This window comes from Chaetodon trifascialis, chromosome 6, assembly GCF_039877785.1.
Source record: "Chaetodon trifascialis isolate fChaTrf1 chromosome 6, fChaTrf1.hap1, whole genome shotgun sequence".
NCBI lineage: Eukaryota > Metazoa > Chordata > Actinopteri > Chaetodontiformes > Chaetodontidae > Chaetodon > Chaetodon trifascialis.
Window position 1 is genome coordinate 1,319,231 of NC_092061.1, and position 12,254 is coordinate 1,331,484.

The 12,254-nt window shown below is 49.1% G+C and overlaps 2 protein-coding genes across 3 annotated transcripts; one reads left to right on the forward strand and one right to left on the reverse strand.

The window, feature by feature from the left end:
- The first annotated feature begins 12 nt into the window (after positions 1-12).
- c6h12orf43 (chromosome 6 C12orf43 homolog) lies at positions 13-2,550 on the forward strand. Of its 2 annotated transcripts, none has more exons than XM_070964579.1 (6): positions 13-161; positions 438-468; positions 573-671; positions 757-824; positions 908-995; positions 1,094-2,550. In XM_070964579.1, the coding sequence occupies exons 1-6, from the start codon at positions 44-46 to the stop codon at positions 1,413-1,415; spliced, it is 726 nt and encodes a 241-aa protein (XP_070820680.1). In that variant the 5' UTR covers positions 13-43; the 3' UTR covers positions 1,416-2,550. The 2 variants fall into 2 exon arrangements, with proteins under 2 accessions (XP_070820680.1, XP_070820679.1); XM_070964578.1 differs by having other exon boundaries at positions 72-161; positions 356-468; positions 1,094-2,011.
- On the reverse strand, positions 1,889-8,043 carry hnf1a (HNF1 homeobox a). Its single transcript, XM_070964577.1, has 10 exons — positions 7,739-8,043; positions 6,627-6,826; positions 6,348-6,528; positions 4,719-4,918; positions 4,389-4,531; positions 4,155-4,296; positions 3,882-4,070; positions 3,691-3,806; positions 3,510-3,594; positions 1,889-2,019 (listed from the first exon to the last, which is right to left on the reverse strand). The coding sequence occupies exons 1-10, from the start codon at positions 8,041-8,043 to the stop codon at positions 1,889-1,891; spliced, it is 1,692 nt and encodes a 563-aa protein (XP_070820678.1).
- Between the last annotated feature and the right edge of the window lie 4,211 nt (positions 8,044-12,254).

Consider the following 12,254-nt stretch of genomic DNA (forward strand, 5'->3'; position numbering starts at 1 on the left):
TTACCCAGAATCCTCCGCTGAAAACAGCAGCACGCGTGTAATCATGGCGGCCCGCGCTGGAGCGACGGTGAAAGTTGATGAAGACTCCAGCAGCAGTGACGATGAAGCTCTCAGGAGGTGTCAGGAGGCAGTTTGGGAGACACGGAGCGAGGAGAAGAAACGTGAGTGAGGAGAGACGAACATTTCCGCTCAGACACGTAAACTCCAGCAAACTACCAGCCGAGTCCGTTCAGAAGTCCATAAAGAAAACGGCTCGTTTAAGACTCGGCGCTCGTGTTTCTCATCAACGCTGGTTAAAGTTCACTGTCAGGAAAATACATTTAACTGGACTTCACGCTGCTTTCTCCTCTTGCAGCTGCTGGTTTTACCTTCGGTTCAGACTCATCAGGATGTTTTATTCAGTGTTTTTTACCTGCTGCTGTCTTCATGTGTTGTAGATGGAGACACCGGTGTGCCACAGTCAAAGCGGTAAGCACGCATGTAAAGTCACAAGAACACTAATTAAGGTGCAGACGTTCATATGAATGCATGAATATCAGAAATGGCTTTTGATGTGATTTACTTTGGAGCAGCATCGTCGTCGCTGCGCATGAACACGATGGCAACGAGCTGCAGGTGACTGAGGGCTTCCGTACACACGTCGCTAAGAAGCTGGGAAGTCTTCTGGACAGGTAGGAAGTGAGACTGCAGGCATGTTTAATGTTAGAGTGCAGAGATGAGACAGAGATGCAGATGTTTAATGTCTGTTACCGTCAGCTGTATTACAGAGATTCAGACAGAAGCGTCGTCCTGTGTGGAGTCAGCACAGTGCGACGATGATGAAGGTGAAGCTTCTCTTTATTCTCACACTTTGACGTGTTTATTGTGTCTTTACATGTTCTTTTAACCACATTTTGTTCTGTTTTAGGATTTCTTCTGTTTTCTACGTCAGTCCCAGGACAGAGCGCCGATGATCGTCCAGCTCCTGTGAGGCGGCGGCCTGCTCCCAGCTCAAGGTTCTTCTTCTACTTTGTGTGAATTTGTCAAAGTGAAACAGCCTGATTCATTTGTGTGCTCCTGAATTTAACTCTCTGTATTTCCGTGTTGATCACAGCGACAGCGACAGCGAGATGGAAACGAGGCTGAAGGAGGCAGCGGTGTCCATCAAAGATCTCTTACCCTCGTTATCGCCCTCGACCCCCTCAGCAGAGCCTCGCTGCTCAGAGGACATCGAGAAAGAGGAAGAGGAGAGTGCTGTGAGGAAGAAGAAAAAGAGGAAACAGAGTCGAGGAGAGGGAGACTGTGCAGCTTCTCTGAAAGCTCAAAGCAACGGTGAGCACAGGAGCTCAGAGCAGGAAGACGTTCACGTCAAAAAGAAGAAGAAGAAGAAGAAGAAGAGGAGGGACGGAAACGCAGAGGAGGAAGCTTTGAACTGAAGCTTCTGGGACTTCTCTTTCATTATGGGATGTTTGTCGTCTGTCACAAGCTTGAAATGACTGAACGGTGATCAATTTTCCAAAACATTTTGTGTATTTAAAGATGCAGCAGACACATGACAGCTAATCTGTTCAGATCATCGTTCCTGAGGGAGTCTTTAGGTTGCCATGAAAGATCATTAAGGGCATGAGAAGCGTCTCCAAGCCGTGACATTAAAAATACAATACATAAAGTACAATTTGTGAATATGACTAAACATTTGAATAAAAATGCATTTCAGTGTTGATTTTCAGCTGATTGTCGTTTCCAAAGTGAATCTTCTCTAATGTCGATTCTTGTTCGCGTCACAGCAGAGAGTCTTTGAAACATCAGAGCTGAGTCGTCCCTGCGGCCCCTGAACGTTACACCAGAGGTAGCTGTAGATCCAGAGCAGGTCGGGCTCCTGAGTCCAGCGGGTGGACAGGAGACGCTCTCACTGCGCTGTGGACACCATTTGTGTAGGAATATATGAGCTGATGTCTGTTGTTGCAGGTGAGAGGAGGTGAGGCTGATGACTGTCCGTCGTCTGAGCGGCAGGATACAGCTCTAAGCTCTCCGAGGACGCTGTAGACAGAAGAATAAAGACGCTTTTGGTGCAGAGACTACGACGAGTGTCCAGGCTGTTCGAGCGAGGCACCAAAAAACACCACACAGGGAATCTGCTTAAGAAGGCATCGTGGAAAACATGAAAGTCTTTACATTAAGTATTTAAAAGAAGGGGTTTTTTTTTGGTTTTGATTAGTTTTTTATTGTCCACTCTGCTCCACACTCCACTGAGCTAAAGCTGCTCATGCTTGGTCTGTTTGAAAGTTAACGCTGAATCTCCAGCAGCCAAAAGTTTGAACAGTGAAGTCGAAGAGTTGAGGGTTTTCTTTCTGTCTGAGTATGTTTTTTTTTGTGATTAGATGCCAGCAGGTGATTATATCCTGGATTTATTAGCTGGAAAACACACTGGGACCACAGCATGATGTCTTAATCCAAGTTCAATAAAAACTGAACAATACCACAGACGCTGAGTGTTTTCATGTTTGCTCTAATAGCGTATCCAAAGGTCTACTGTATATTTATCTACGTAAATAAAAACATTCAACGTACATTTTGGCTATATATCTTTATATTGAGGCTATTTACTATATCACTTCAAATTGTGTCTGATATCCCTTTTAGCACTGAAACTGATTTGAGGCGTCTGAGCCGTAAAACTCTGAAGTGTCTGATCTGCATGTTCAGAATTTCATTGGCTGTTCGAAGCGTCAATCATCTACAAAACAAAGAGGAGGAGGCACTTCCCTTCAACTTAGACTGTTATTGGCTGCTCTGGTTGCTAGGCTTCATTTGGCAGATGGTGATTGGTCACATTTCAAACGCGTGACACAGGCGAACTCGAGACAAGATGGCGGCCATCTGTAAACGGAAGTTAACAGGAAAACAAGCGGAAGAAGAGCGCTTGCTAATTTGAAAGGTGAAAACATCTTTCTGTGGATATTTTCAGGTTTTGGACTAAATCTTTTTACTGCAGTGGCTCTTTTGGACCTTTGTGGATGTTTCCTGACCGTTTTGGTCGTAGTGTTAGCGACCTGTGGATCACTGAGAGACGCCAGCGGTGAGTTTCCTCAATGCTGCTCAGTTTTAAAAACGGTTGTTGCTGTTGGGCTTTATTGAGCATCCTGCTGTGATAGTATCTTGAAGTGATTTGCATCAATCGATTCACATGAATCACATTCACATTTATGTGAGTTTAAATGTTTCTATGAGTCTAAACGTGAATGTTGTGTGTGTGTGTGTGTGTGTGTGTGTGTGTGTGTGTGTGTGTGTGTGTGTGTGTGTGTGTTAATAGACAGGAAGAACAATAAACAGTAGATGTTCCCACAGCCCGCCTGCGGCCCATGAGAGGTTTTCACTTTGAAGTTACTTACATGGACTTTCCAAATAAATGTGTGTGTGTGTGTGTGTGTGTGTGTGTGTGTGTGTGTGTGTGTGTGTGTGGTTATGTGTGCTGTTGCTGTTGTCTTGTTACTGTCGTTAGGAGTTGATGTGTACTTTAGGCTGTGTACCTGGCACAGGTGTGTGTGGCTGCAGGTGTAGATCGTCCTCTTGTAGAGGTGAGTCCGTCTGTTCCTCAGGATCTGCCGTCAGAATCTACCCAAAACAAAAACAAGGAGCCTTTTTACCGCCGCGCCTTTCTTCATGCGTTAACAAATGACCGACCATCGGACCGACCATCGGACCCGTTACCTGTCTGACAGCGGCGAGGCTGGTCAGCGTCCCCAGGCTGCTGCTGTCTGTGATGACCATGGCCTGAGACAGCAGGCTGGACGAATGGTACTGCGGTGAATCCGACTTGTTGTACACTGTAACGAGGAGCAGACGAGTGAGTCTTTACTCCACAGGACGTGTTAACTGTCATTGTGTCGCTGTGGTCTTACTGTGACACGGCAGCTGTGCCATGGTCGCCATGAAGGGACTGGCACTCATGTGACTCTGCAGCTGCTGTGATATTGGCTGCTGGGGTGAGGCGTGAAGCTGCTGCTGGAAGGAGATTGGCTGGAGGGTGGTGAATCCTCCCCCCACGTTGTTGATGACGGGCACGGTCTGAGGCTGCGTGGAGGCTAACCCTGTGAATGAAGCGCGTTGTTCCCTGAGTTTTGACTTTTTATTCCCTCACAACACAGAAAGAAAGAAAGCAGAGGGTCAGTTACCAATGAGAAGCGAGGACTCCCCCAGACTCATGACGCTGGGCAGCGAGGCCATGATGAGGCTCTGTGAGGAAGCAGGGGGGGCCGACAGGCTGTGCAGTGAGGTCAGAGTGCTTACTGGGGGCAGTGGGCCACCGCTGGACGCCTGAGACCAGAGGACAACACGGTCATGATGGCAGCAGTGCATGCAGGCGGTCTGCAGTACAGACCAGGGAGGACCGTGACGCTGCCTCTCACCTGCTTGGGGTTTTGTGTCTCGAGGAGTGTGTGGCTGGGCTCCAGTTGGACAGGACTGACCACAAGACGTCCCACTCTGTCCCCTCCGCTGCCTCTGGCTGAGCTCACGGTGTCACACAGGATCTGCTGGCTGTATTTCACAGCTGGAAAACAACAACAAGAAATCAGGTCCCACAACACTGACGGACTTCGTCACAGGTTTGCTTACAGATGGCAGCATGAGGCTGAAGAAGGCAAGAGCGTCCAAGACGAGTCCAGCCTCTTCTGGACACAGCAGCACCTTCTTTAGGAGGCAGTTTGGACTTGACCCTCTGCAGACTGTTGGCTTACCGTGCTCAGGACTTGGTGGGAGGGTGGGCTGAGAGGAGGCAGACTGGTTGGTGAAAGGTGTGTCCAGAGCCAGTTTGTGACGGAAGGCCTCCTCTTTGCGCCGGTTGGCGAACCAGTTGTACACCCGGACCTCAGTGACCAGGTTGGAGCCCAGGCCAGCCAGCTGGGAGGGAGACACCCCCCTCTGGATACACTCCGCCCTGATGGAGGAAGAGCGCACTGAGACGTGGCCTTACATTAGGAAGGTGGTGTCACCTTAATGACTCTTTAAGCAAACCGTTTGGAGATGTCATGCAAACCTCTGCGAGTCTGACCAATCACCTGCAGGCACTGAACGCACTGTAGGCGTCAGACACACCTGTCAGCAGCTCAGGTGCTTTGAGCTAAATGCTAACATCAGTGCTAACGAGCTTTAGCTTTCAACCACCTTAGTGTAGCTCGTTAGCATGCTAACATTCACTGATTGGTTTACATCTCCTCTTTAAACTGTGCTTTATTGGAAAGGCTTCAGAAATGTGTCACGTCTGCTGGACTTTGTCTTCTCTCCTCTTGCCTGTTTACAGTTTTAACTTCATTTTATTCCCACGTGTTTTTATGTTGTTTGAGCCCTCTGTTGGTGCTTTTACTGCTGTGTTGGTTTTTATAGTATTTTGTTTTTCTGTAAAGCGTTTTGAAGCCGTCATAAGAAAAGTGGGACGCAAATAAAGTCCAGCTGAGGCTAATGGGAGTGTATTGAGCTAAGCAGGTATTAGATCCTGAAAGGAGGATGATGATGATGATGAAGAAAAGTCTGATGATCACCAGTCATTAAGATTGATCCTCTGGGGATCATCAATATACAAAATGTCATCGCAACCCATCCAGCAGCTGTGTGTGTGGTAATAATGTGTGTGGACAGAGATATTTGTGTCTTTGATAAACCTGGTCCTGGTGCAGTAAACCTGGTCCTGCTACAGTAAACCTGGTCCAGGTACAGTAAACCTGGTCCTGCTACAGTAAACCTGGTCCTGCCACAGTAAACCTGGTTCTGGTACAGTAAACCTGGTTCTGGTGCAGTAAACCTGGTCCTGCTACAGTAAACCTGGTCCTGCTGCAGTAAACCTGGTTCTGGTACAGTAAACCTGGTCCTGATACAGAAAACCTGGTCCTGATACAGAAAACCTGGTCCTGATACAGAAAACCTGGTCCTGATACAGTAAACCTGGTCCTGCTACAGTAAACCTGGTCCTGCTACAGTAAACCTGGTTCTGGTACAGTAAACCTGGTCCTGCTACAGTAAACCTGGTCCTGCTACAGTAAACCTGGTCCTGCTACAGTAAACCTGGTTCTGGTACAGTAAACCTGGTCCTGATACAGAAAACCTGGTCCTGATACAGTAAACCTGGTCCTGGTGCAGTAAACCTGGTCCAGGTACAGTAAACCTGGTCCTGATACAGAAAACCTGGTCCTGATACAGTAAACCTGGTCCTGGTACAGTAAACCTGGTCCTGGTGCAGTAAACCTGGTCCTGTTGCAGTAAACCTGGTCCTGCTACAGTAAACCTGGTCCTGCTACAGTAAACCTGGTCCTGATACAGTAAACCTGGTCCTGATACAGTAAACCTGGTCCTGGCACCATCACTGGTCTCACCTGTTGCAGTCCTCCACTAACCCCTCTCTCTCCTCCTTGCTGGGGTTCTTCTGTCGTTCGTAGGCGTGGAAGAGGATCTGCAGGGACGCTGGACCCCACTTGAACCGGTTCCTCCGTCCCTTCCTGGTGTCCTCTCCGTGGTCCTCTCCAGACGACAGGCCGTGCTTGGCGTTGGTGAACTCTGAAGGGACGGTAACTCTTTTACTTTTCGCCCCTCTCAGTGTCAGAGACGTGACGTTTGAGGCATGTCTGAGGACAGAAATGGGTCTTTGTACTCACGCTGGCTGATCTCGCATTGCTTCTTGACGTACCAGGTGTACAGAGCGGCTCTCTTCTGGTTCTTCATGGGCGTGCCTTTGTTGAGGTGCTGGGACAGGTGGGACTGGTTGAGGCCTGTGGACTCCACCACCTCTCTCTGAGGGAGGTTGTGCTGCTGCATGTAACTTTTCACCATCTTTGCAACGTGCCATGGGTCCCCCCTGTGAGACAGAGACAGCATCTTTACGTCCACTTGTCCACTTTTTATTCTTGTGTCTTTTATTGAAAGTCAGTTTCATTTCCCCAACACTTAAACTCTTTCTAGCAAAGAGCTTTAGAGCCTCAGTTTGTCCTGACATGAGACATAAAGTCAGAGGGAAGTGGAGAGAGGCGTATTGACACAGAGAGATAAGAGAAAGCACACAGGGCCAAAGTCCAGCCGTCCAGATCAGTGGAGGGGAAAAACCTGTAAACGCTTTATGAAGCCTAATATAACACTTTCTCACTGTCGGCTCAGGAGCACATCGATTACACTCCATTTCAAACATCCCTGAATTTAACACTTTCAAGGTTTTTACACATTTTTTTAGACAGTGAAGCGACATAAAATCTACTTTCAAACCAACTTCTCAACAGACACTTTAACGCTCCTTAAACTGCTCGTGTCAGTAAAGCGTCTAATCAGCGCAGAGTTTCCCAAATATGAGCAAACAGGCCGAAAAGCTGCAGGTAGAAATCTCAGTCCTGCTTTAAGTAAACACGGGCTCACATGATCAGCCCTGCTCCATTAATCTTCACCTATGCATGCAGCTTATTTATTAAGAAATGGCCAGGGAATAATGATGGGGGTGGGTAATTAGTAACTAGCAAAGGAGGAACCCTCTTTAAATTCGCCTCAGGAGCCAGATTGCAGAGAGAGAGACGGAGAAGCAGGAGAAGGAGGAGGAATTTTTAAAGGGGAGAGCCGAGCGTGAGGGGAATAATGTCCATCAGGTGAACCGCTGTTTCGACTCCGAGTTAAAACTGAGGAGGGGGATCCCAAACGGCACTTCGGCCGGTCGGGTCCTGTTGACTAAACGGCGGTTAGTGGGGGATGAAGGAGGTTTTGCTGCTTCCACAGAGGAGCTACTTACTGCAGGAGCTGGTCCACTTCAGCCCTCAGTTTGGCCGTCTCCTCTGGGGAAAGCTTCTCCACTTCTCGGAATATAGGCGGCGGGAAGTCCATCTCTCCCTCCTCGGAGCTCTCGCCGTCCCCCCTCTCTCCCTTCTCGACGCCGGCGCTCGCCCTCTCTCGCTCCAGCTCTCCAAAGGCTTGAACCAGGACGTCCCGGGACAGTCCGGATCCCAGCAGGGCCCAGATCAGCTGCTCCTGCAGCGCGGTCAGGCGGCTCGGCCTGGCCTTGGCCGCCCCGGCCCTGTCCTCTATCCTCTCGTCCATTAGTGTGATGGCTTAGCTCGCTGCCGCCCGGCAGACAAACACTGCTCTCATGTGCTCTGCCTCGCTCAGACGACAGCCAGCCAGGCAGCGCTGGGCCTCATGGTCTCTGCGGTCCCTCTTCAGCCTCACAGAACGCGTACTTTCATTTTGCCTGGCTTGACTTTCCTCTCGATGCGTCCTGAGCTGCCTGGTTTTAGCTCTCCACCTGCTGTTTTGCTTTCAAAGGTCAATTTTCTTTTTTTTTAACCTTCCTCCTCTTCACCCCCTCCTCCTTACATGCTCCCTGTGAACTTTGTCCCCACTCCCTCAGTCCCCAACACTGACCAAAGTGCAATTTAAAAACAATAAATAAAAGTGAGGGGGACGTTTCGGCTGCACGCCGCCCTGCAAAGGCTGCACAAAGCAGACAAAGACGTCGAGTAAAGAAAAGGCGACAGAAGCGTTGAGGTGTATTTCAGGTTCAGGTGCTTCTGACCTGACGGTGAAAAAGGTTCCCGGCCCTCACAAACACGCTCGTCTCAGCCATTTGTTTGAACCATGAATGTTCCAGACTTTGATTTTGAAGCATGTCATGAAAAATGTCAAAGTAAAGACACAGAACAGCATTAGAGGAACTGAGCAGAAACATGTGTCATGTGTCCTCTGAGCCACTGGAGGGCGCCATAGTGCCACGTTTGGCTTTATGTCACTGCTCACAGTGTTTGAGTTCAGGGAGAACAAGAGACAAGACAGAAGAGACCAGAAGAGACGAGACGAGACAGAGAGCAATACTGTGACTGTTGTTCACCTTTCATCAGAACTATTTCATTTAGATCACTGTGTCCCCTGTGTCTGTTGTCCTCTTGTCTCTGGTCTGTTTAGATCATTGTGTCCCCTGTGTCTGTTGTCCTCTTGTCTCTGGTCTCTTCAGATCATTGTGTCCCCTGTGTCTGTTGTCCTCTTGTCTCTGGTCTCTTCAGATCATTGTGTCCCCAGTGTCTGTTGTCCTCTTGTCCCCTGTGTCTGTTGTCCTCTTGTCTCTGGTCTCTTTAGATCATTGTGTCCCCTGTGTCTGTTTTCCTCTTGTCCCCTGTGTCTGTTGTCCTCTTGTTTCTGGTCTCTTCAGATCATTGTGTCCCCTGTGTCTGTTGTCCTCTTGTCCCCTGTGTTTGTTGTCCTCTTGTCTCTGGTCTCTTCAGATCATTGTGTCCCCTGTGTCTGCTGTCCTCTTGTCTCTGGTCTCTTCAGATCATTGTGTCCCCTGTGTCTGTTGTCCTCTTGTCTCTGGTCTCTTCAGATCATTGTGTCCCCTGTGTCTGTTGTCCTCTTGTCCCCTGTGTCTGTTGTCCTCTTGTCTCTGGTCTCTTCAGATCATTGTGTCCCCTGTGTCTGTTGTCCTCTTGTCTCTGGTCTCTTCAGATCATTGTGTCCCCTGTGTCTGTTTTCCTCTTGTCCCCTGTGTCTGTTGTCCTCTTGTTTCTGGTCTCTTCAGATCATTGTGTCCCCTGTGTCTGTTGTCCTCTTGTCCCCTGTGTTTGTTGTCCTCTTGTCTCTGGTCTCTTCAGATCATTGTGTCCCCTGTGTCTGCTGTCCTCTTGTCTCTGGTCTCTTCAGATCATTGTGTCCCCTGTGTCTGCTGTCCTCTTGTCTCTGGTCTCTTCAGATCATTGTGTCCCCTGTGTCTGTTTTCCTCTTGTCCCCTGTGTCTGTTGTCCTCTTGTCTCTGGTCTCTTCAGATCATTGTGTCCCCTGTGTCTGCTGTCCTCTTGTCTCTGGTCTCTGTAGATCAGAGTTGCTTGAGGTGGAGCTCATTTTAAACTAATGATTCTTTTCATTCTGTATCAATCTGCTGATCATTTTCTCCAAAGCACATGATTACAAACACATTGAGATCATTCAGATCATTGAGAGGAAAAGCAGCAAATCAAACATGTGAGAAGATCAAACATCAGATGATTCGGCAGGAAATGAATGAAATGACGAATCGTTTCTGTAAAAAAACTGTCGGCGAAACACGTTTTAGAGTCTTCACATGTTTGTGTGTAAAAATCTTAATTGATAAATCTGTCAGATAAATACAGTGTTTCCTCTGAGATGTGGTGGAGTAGAAGAAGAAAGAAACTACTCAAGTGAAGTAGAAGTACATCAAATTTATACTTAAGTGCTCAGATCACTTACTCAAATAAAAGTACAAATACCACAAAGTGACAGTACTCCATTACAACCTGAAGTCCTGCATTTAGGCTCTTATTAAAGGTCCAGCTTGTAGGATGTAGTGCCATCTAGTGGTCAGGTTGCAGGTTGCAGAGCAGCTGAATGCCCCTCGTCTCACCTCCCCGACGGTGGCTGCAAAACATGTTTGGTTTGTCTTTCTGGGCTCCTGTAGAAACGTGGTGGACTGTGGACGAGGAGCTGCTCCCTCTGTGGACGTAAAGACTCACTCTGAGAGAGCAGAAGACGACTCTGAAGACTGACCTCAGACAAAGACCAGACCTCCTTCCTGTCCAGAGAGGCCTCGTAGACCTGCAGGGTTCGACCTGTCGTCAGAGTCCAGGTTCAGGGACCGAGCGCTCGCCGTCCGTCTGCCGCTCAGAGCTCGGTCCTCTGACGCGTCTCTGCTTTCCATCCGGTCCAGAACCAGGACCAGATCTTTGTCTGTGTGACTCTTCTTCTTCTTTTGATTATTGGTCGAGCTGCTGACACTCAGAGACACTTGAAATGTGACGAGAAGACACGAGTAGACACTGGAGTACACACGAGTACTAAAGTAACTTGAGTAAATGTACTTAGTTACTCTACAGTGGTGTGTGTTTGATGTATGACTGGTTTTAAATTGGACTTTGTGTTTCTTCTTCTTCTCTTCATTTCTCTTCTCTTCTTCTTCTCGTGTTCTTCGTCATCTCTGCTTTTGGTCCGTTCAGTAACTTCCTGTTGTTGTTGTTTTGTCTGCTCACCTGTTCCGTCAGTGACGTCGTCTGTGGGCGTGTCTGCGCCTCCCGCCGCCTCCACAGGTGGAGTTAACTGGGAGTTTGTGTTCGCTCAAACTTCTGAGCTGAATCAGATCTCTCTCTGAATCTCTGCGCTGAGGGTTTCTTTGTGTTTGGTCCCCCTCTCGGTTTCCGTCGGAGAGTTGTCTGGAGTGATTAGTTGGAGGCGGGCTGGAGAGGAAGGAGGACAAAGTGAATGGGAGAAAACCTCTGAGAGTTAATGTCGTGCTTTATCTTTCCTCCTCTCTCTGTGTAAAACGCTCACTTTCTCTGCCTGGATCACCTTATACCGCTCTCAGGTTCAGCCTATCAGCACCTTTTTGTGTGGCGCTCTTGTTACCGCACCCCACCCTTGGGAAGATGGCATTATACTGTATTTGGAAGGGTAACAGAGCTCCCTCTATCTCCCTGAGACATGCCACTGACCTGTAATTAAGTCCCATTGTGCTGCTGAGAGAAAACTCGGCACCAAAGCGGACAGAGGGCGATGTGTGTGGATTTCCAGCAGCTCAGATACGGCGGTGACTAATGCTCCGCCACACAGGCGGGGTTTATCGAAACGGGCCACATGCAGCACACTGGAGCTCGCATTCTGCTCTCCAGAGAGCTCAAAGCTGCGCTGATTGGTAATGAGATACAACTGTCCGTCCCTCATTAGTGAGCCATTGCTGGCCGCCTCTGTCTGTGTTCTTACCGCTCCCTCTCTGTCTCTGCCTGGGCCCGGAGCCCCCCGCCCCACCCGGCCCCCCACCCCGTCCCCATCCCTGCCATTCAACCCCATTGATCATGCATGCAGAAATTTAACACACCCCTTAATTCCTGTCCAAATAGCCCCTGTCCCACTTCCAGAGCTCGGTGTGCAGAGGACGGAGCGGGCCTGCGAGCAGGCCGGACCCGGGCGGCGGCGCCCGGCGAGGGCGAAGCGCCTCAGAGAGGATGACCACAGACGTCAGCGTGTGCACAAACAGCACGCAGCGTGCAGGACGTCTGCCGCCACGAGACACTTTCAGAGGGACAAACCTCCATTTTACAGCCGCCGTAAGTCGGAGCTGCGGCTGTCTCTGAGGCGCTCAGGCTGGTGATTGGCCTCCGCGTCGGTTACCAGGTCACATGTTGAGTCAGTGTTGAGAAGATTAGCTGGAGCTGGCTTTGCTGCTAATTAAATACTTAAACCCCGGCGATGAATGAGCACACAAACCTCCTGTTATTCCACGTTGTGTAAGCAGGTTTGCAGTATGGAAGGTG